The 6,666-nt window shown below is 40.0% G+C and overlaps 1 protein-coding gene across 1 annotated transcript in view; it reads left to right on the plus strand.

Annotated features, from left to right (window-relative positions):
• The window catches only part of chst15b (carbohydrate (N-acetylgalactosamine 4-sulfate 6-O) sulfotransferase 15b), a 39,191-nt gene extending 32,737 nt beyond the window's left edge, over positions 1–6,454 (plus strand). The window contains exons 5-8 of the mRNA XM_026178456.2: positions 2,304–2,460; positions 3,699–3,855; positions 5,253–5,400; positions 5,934–6,454. Of these exons, the coding sequence (XP_026034241.2) occupies positions 2,304–2,460; positions 3,699–3,855; positions 5,253–5,400; positions 5,934–6,133 (662 nt within the window). The 3' untranslated portion in view covers positions 6,134–6,454. The remainder of the gene's footprint in view (positions 1–2,303; positions 2,461–3,698; positions 3,856–5,252; positions 5,401–5,933) is intronic.
• Positions 6,455–6,666: the final 212 nt, after the last annotated feature.

The raw sequence follows: 6,666 nt of genomic DNA on the forward strand, positions 1-6,666 counted from the left end.
AACACTGAATATCATATTGCACTTTTTGTGCTATGCAAGCACAGTAAATCAAACTTTGAGTTGCACATTATGACAGGAAACTGCATATCAGCATTTCCCCACACAAAAAAATACCCAACTATTACAGACTGATTATCATCAGAATAACATGTTTTTGGGTAGCTAAGCCAACAAGATACAGGCGATAGTGTGTAAAACATTGCCTGACTTCTTGCTAATCGCATCTCTTGGTAGTTTTCTAAGCGGAAACATTTCCTGTTGAGTGTAACCTCTGTCTTCCTGTTTTCTTTCACTGCTTCAGGGAACAGCTATTGTTCCCCACTCTCTACTGAGAATCTTATTAATTACTCGGGTCATGTATCTGTTGTGATCCATCTATAGAACGTGGTCCTGCAGCATTCTGTGCCCTCGTCGGGCTGCAGCCAATAGCATTGGGCCTGGGGTGACCTGACACTCACTTTAAACTTCGCCTGTAATCTTGTGTCCAATATTACAAAACTACTATTAAAGCAGCAGGTAGTGAGGATGAAGCATGGGGCCGCTCTGTAGCAGCCACTTTCACTTCAGTGAGGGAAGGTATTTCTAAACGAGCTAGTGACTAAGCCTTAAAGAGAGGCTCTAACAGCTTAATAATACTGGACTTCCGTCTGCCTCACTTAGCCACTTCACTGAAGTGCTGTATAAGGGAATCATTGTTTTGTGTGCATGCGTGTGTGAATGTGTGTGTGTGTGTGTGTCAGGACAGCAATAATACCCGCAGTGGGGTGGTGAAGTCTTACAAACCTCCTTCCTCTATCTGCATATCATGTCTCCAGCCCCTCTGCAACTATCTGTTTCTGTCTTTTTTCCCCCTCCATCGCTTAAACACTGTGTCAAAGAAATTGCTCGGTCACAAAGAAAAACTGATTTCAATTTTCAACAACAGGCTTTTCACACTTGGCTCGCTGCATTGGGTGCAGCTTAGCATGTTGCACTGTTTTGTTTGCGATTTCAAATAAATAATCCTAGTTAGAGGGGTGTGGGGGAGCAAAACCCCACTCAGTATTCACACGATGCCCTGGGAGAGCCCAGCACGGCGCAGGCCTATGGCCAGGATCTTGGGCTTCTGATTCTTTTCAACCCCCGGCCAAGACCCAGCCACTATGAAACACCAGAGAGACCAGTCTGGCTCCTGCATTTGTTTGTCCTGTACAGCCCTCCTTCTGGACCAAAATAAGCCCTTTTAATGGATACAGAGACCTTTAAATAGACTTGATCACAGTGTGTATCATTTTATGTGTTAACAGCATTAACAGTGATCCTGTTTCGCTCTCACCGTTTTCATCGCAAAAAAATAGGCCCTGGCTATCGTCCCTTTTTTTCTGAGGAAGGGAGGCAGATAAGGCTCCTGTTGTGTTCCTTCCAAATACAGCTTTGCTTCACAGATAAGAGGATAATGAAGGCGCAGACAGTCTAATGAATCCAGGATATCATTTCTCAGCTTGGCTTGATAAAGTTTATGGTCCTAAATTGTTTGAGAAACAATGTCCTCTGACTTGGTATGAGCACCAGTCTGGACAAGGATTTGAAGACTGCAGTCATTGTACTATTTAGCTGCCCTTGCTGTTTGTCTTTTTTCTTTCTTTTTTCTCCCATTGAGCACTTGCTTTAGAACATCTCATTTTATTGACCTTTGCTTTCATGTTTTACTTCAAGCTTTAATTTAGAGGCTGTATGTTTCAAGTTTCATAACAACGTGCGATTTAAATCTCAGACAATCATTTGCAGGTAATGACAAACTAAAACGGAAATGAAAAATGAAAATAGGCTTAAAAATTAGTTGCAAAAACAACAACAACAATGGTTTTCCCAATACATGCCCATTATTTCTTAATAACCAAACTGTTTATTTTGTATTGTCCACCATCTAAAACCCAACTTTCAGTGATTAATAACATTTGGCCAGTTTACATTTAAGCCAAACGAGATACCAAATTCTGTTTGTTTTTTTAAATATCAATCAACATCACATTTTACAATAAAATACGTTTATGGTGATAAGAATAGTAACGCTAAAATAACAATACAAAAGTGTATTAGTATGATGTTTTTATGTTGTTTTAGATTATTAGGTGTAAGATAACACATATAACAGTAATTTGATGTAATTTAACAGGGATCCTGTACTGTGTATATTTGGTAAAAATACACAAAAAACACAAATAATGAGCCTTACACTAAAAACTAAAAGTGTCTGTGACTGCACAATATTTTTGTGTATGTGTGCATGTTTTTACTTGAAGCACTGTGGCTGTATTTTCCAGGAGAAGCCAGCGCATCCACCATGTGGGATAACAACGCTTGGGTATATTTCTATGACAACACAACAAAGGGAGAGCCTCCCTTCCTTATCCAGGACTTCATCCATGCCCTGCATCCTGATGCCCGCTTCATTGTCATGCTCAGGGATCCAGTGGAAAGGTGGGAGAAATCTGCTTTGCTAGCGATGATGCAGATCTAGTTCTGATGTGCATGTCTTTGCACCCCTATCATAAGTGTTTACACTGCTGACACAGACAGACATTTTCCAGGTTCATAAGAAACAAAAGACCTGTTGTCACAAGAGATGTGTTGACTTTTACTCAGACAGGCTGCTACAAAAGTATCATTATGATGCCTTTATCAGACATGTGGAGACCTTACAGCTGAATGCCTGTGTGATAATGTGTTTAGACGGGGGTGGGGAGGGTTCTTAACGCTGTTAATGTTGATTTTTACTTCTGAGAATGTCTAAGCATGCTCTGTAATTGCTTCTGTCTGTCAAATCGTGGCCCGTGGAACCTCTCCCCCGAAACAATTCTAGGAAAAAATGAGTTGCATGCTCAATTAGATTAGCTGTGTCATTTTTATTAGGTGAGATCAGTTTACACCCTGTACCGCATTTCCTCTATACGATCTTACATTTCAAACTAAATTGCAACTTAGAGTTTATATGGATCAGTGTCGCCACAATTCCCTTTCATTCTCATTTGACATATGGGCAGAAACATGTTTCAGTCATAGAGTCAACCATTAAGAACTGAGTTGAGTTCACTATGAATACTTTTGGTTGACTTAGAAAAAAAGCCTAAATACAAAACATTAACAGACTGACTGGAAACGACAAAATACCAAATTGTAGGTCCTAATTTGGACATCTGGGTTTCTCTGTGAAGGCCTGTCAATTCTGGAACCCATTACTGACTGATCAAATTAATTACAGAGAGAAATCTTTCACAAGGGCTGGCTGAAAGCAAACAAGAGTAGCAATTTTTAGTAAATTGAACCCCAAATGATTATTTTGATTCATTTAATTGTCACTTAATCTGGCAGCTTAATTAAAATCGAAATATCTTTTTTCATTTTAAGAGAGAACAACAGAAGTATAATGGAAGCACTAAGATGACAGAGATAAGAGTCAAGACCAGTGCCAGCATCAATAAACATCTGGCTGGCTTAACAAGCTAAAATAATTTGCTGTCAGAGGAGGCTGAGGCACTGGGGATTCCTCTTGCTGGACCAATATGATGACTGTCTACAGTTTAATTAGGAGACATATTAAAAATACCAGAGAAGAGGAAATATATCTGTGATATTACAGCTTGTAAATGCTTGAAGACAAAAACCTGAAACATAATGAGATGTCTTTTCCATGTTCAAATTTGTCTCTTGTCTTGCAGGCTGTACTCTGACTACCTTTACTTTGGTAGTGCCAATAAGTCTGCAGAGGATTTCCACGAGAAGGTGTCAGAGTCACTGCAGTTGTTTGAGGGGTGCCTTACGGAGTTCACAATGCGCTCCTGTGTGTACAACACCACCGTCAACAACGCCATGCCAGTGAGTGTTCCCCGCCTCCTGCTTTTGTCTCAAAGCTCCGCTGAAAAGCGGCACTTAGTGACCAGTTGATTAGCTGGTGGGAACGAAGAAAGTAAGAAAAGACAGATGGAGAGAAGTCCGTGCTTCATTAGCAAACGCTAAAGTTCGCAGGACAGACTTAATGGAAAGGATTGGCAGCACTGTGGGACCACTGAGCAGTTCAACACCTCAAGCCTCTTTGTGTACTACAAAAGCTCGTTTTCCTGTGAACTTGCTTCTTACTCATGGACCACGTATTAGTGCCAGCCAGTGCCCGGGCCGGTGTTAGGTCAGCTTTTCTCATAGCACCCTGAGGCAGACTGTGTGAGATGGGGATGAGGATTGTCCTCTGTTGGCTTTCCCTTTATGCTGCCTTGTATTTAGAGGTTCTCCAACAGTCTTTATGGCCCTTCATAAGCATGTTTGCTCTCTAGCGATGACCTAATTGTTCATCCGCAAATATCTATAAGAGTTATTAGCCCATGTGAGAAGCATTACAGCTGTCCCTACAGCAGACTCTCGTGCCTGTGGTTTCTTGATAAAGGTTTTAGAGCTTGGATTAGTGTCTTAGAGAAAAAAAAACAAATAAACCCCAGCATGAGAACACGTCTGACCTAAACTGTTGTACCAAATTGATTTAACAAAGAAGGAATTGCTGAGCTGGCTTGTAATCATCGATTCTAAATGGCCTTTCAATTTTCGCTAAAAAGGCGAAAGGACAGGGTATTTTGTGCACACCTACTGTTCTGCAGTGAACTGTCACAAAGGAATCCAAAAATCAATTTCAACAAGGGTTAGGCTACGAGCAAATGCTTTGATGAGATCTCACAAAAGATCAGTGTGCTCATTTATTTCTGGGGTTGATGAATTGTGTAGTGGTTTAATCTACGTCTCAAATAAAACCTCAGAAAATTAAAAGAAACGTCTATCCTGTGTTCCCAGAGCCCAAGTTGAGATCTTTAAAATACTTGTTTTGACCAGAAAATAATTTAAAGATTATTAAATCTTTAGATTATTTCAATTTGCACTTTTACAAAAGAGGGAAAATCACCTTATTATGATGCAAAACTAAATTGAAATACTATATAATGTTTGGCCGTAAAGTATTTAGTTTGGTTGTGATGATGATGCAGGTTTCCCTCTTTCTTATCTCCCTCTCTCACTTCAAATAATAAACACTACACATTTACATGCCTACACAGCATCTAGCATCACTGAGCCGAATTCATGGAGAAGACGAAAAAGAAAGCAGTTAAAATTTCCTCCCTCCACCTGTTTATCTCCTTAAAGAAGAGGATGCATGCACCACTTTGCTAAGAAAAAGTGCCTTGCATAGGAATTTCTTATCTCATGTTGACTTTCTTCTTCTGTGCCCTCAGGTCAGATTGCAAGTTGGCTTATACATTGTGTACTTAATGGACTGGCTGACCATCTTCAGCAGGAAACAAATTCTGGTCCTAAGGTTGGAAGACCATGCCTCTAACAGGAAATACACAATGCATCAAGTCTTCGAGTTCCTTAACCTGGGTAAGTGAACAAGTGAGTAAGTGTAGTCATGGGGACTCTGATCAGTACAGTTCCAAACAGTGCCCTAGATACATACAAATATGGATATGTAGTGTAGCAGTGAATGTGATTATTAGAAAAACGAATGCGTCGACCTAAAACCTGTGCAAACAAATGTCACTTTAAAATGGCATGCAACGATATAATTAAAATCTGTCGATGCAGAATACGGGAGTATAAAATCTCCACTTAGGAGTAATCGTGAACAGTTTACCACACACGCACACAGGTTTGAGTGTATGAATATGACAGCCAAAAACAGCCCCTTCCAGCTTTGTGGAAGCTTCCTTCCTCTGAACTCACTGGGATAATTGCCCCAAAGCTCAGACTTAGCTCTTCAAAGAGCTGCCAACACCATCTAAGGTGTGATTACCTTCCAGAGAATCTTTTGCCTTTCTCACTATTTTGTTCCATTTGTTTAGTGTTGCGTCAAAATCAAAATAAGTGGACCAGAACGAGGGGGTGTGAAAGAAATGTTTCTGTGTTTTTCACAGGGCCGCTGACAAAAGAAATTGAGTCAGAAATCACAAGAAGCCCGGCGTCAAACACCAGGAGGCCAGCTGACAAAAACCTAGGACCCATGCTGCCCATCACTAAAGACATCCTGCGGGACTTCTACACACCGTTCAATGAAAAATTGGCCAAAGTGCTGCAGAATGACTCCTTCCTCTGGGAGAATAACTCTAAACTCTGAACATCCCAACATCACAACTCCTGTTATTTTAGAAAAAGAAAGAAAGAAAAAAAAATACCACTGATGTGTCAACCAGCCCCTTTGGACTTCATCTCTCTCAAGTGCCCATTAAAAAACAAAAACAATAAAATCTATGTTTTTTTATTTAAATTATTTTTTTAAGTTATAAAAGCAGAGATGAATCAACGATAGAAAAATAGCACAAGCAAGTGTGGTGGTTTTGTGTGAGAGTGTGTGAGCGAGAGTTGAGTTGTTCTTGGCCCTGATTGTTGTTGTTGTTGTTTTTAACCAGATGTACCAAAATTAAATAGTGAAACTGAAGATATTACGTTGTCTCTTTATGTTTAATTAATTTAAAGAGGAAGACGTCCGACAGGACTGAAAGATGAGATGAGAAAAGATGAGATCTACTAGTTTTGGTCCTTTTCTTCCAAGATAGCTATACTTACAGAGACAAATTACTTTGATTGTACCTTTATCAGAAGGATTGTAAATATGGCATAGTGAAACGAGCTTGTAGGGGCACAATGGAT

This window comes from Astatotilapia calliptera, chromosome 8 (assembly GCF_964374335.1).
Source record: "Astatotilapia calliptera chromosome 8, fAstCal68.1, whole genome shotgun sequence".
NCBI lineage: Eukaryota > Metazoa > Chordata > Actinopteri > Cichliformes > Cichlidae > Astatotilapia > Astatotilapia calliptera.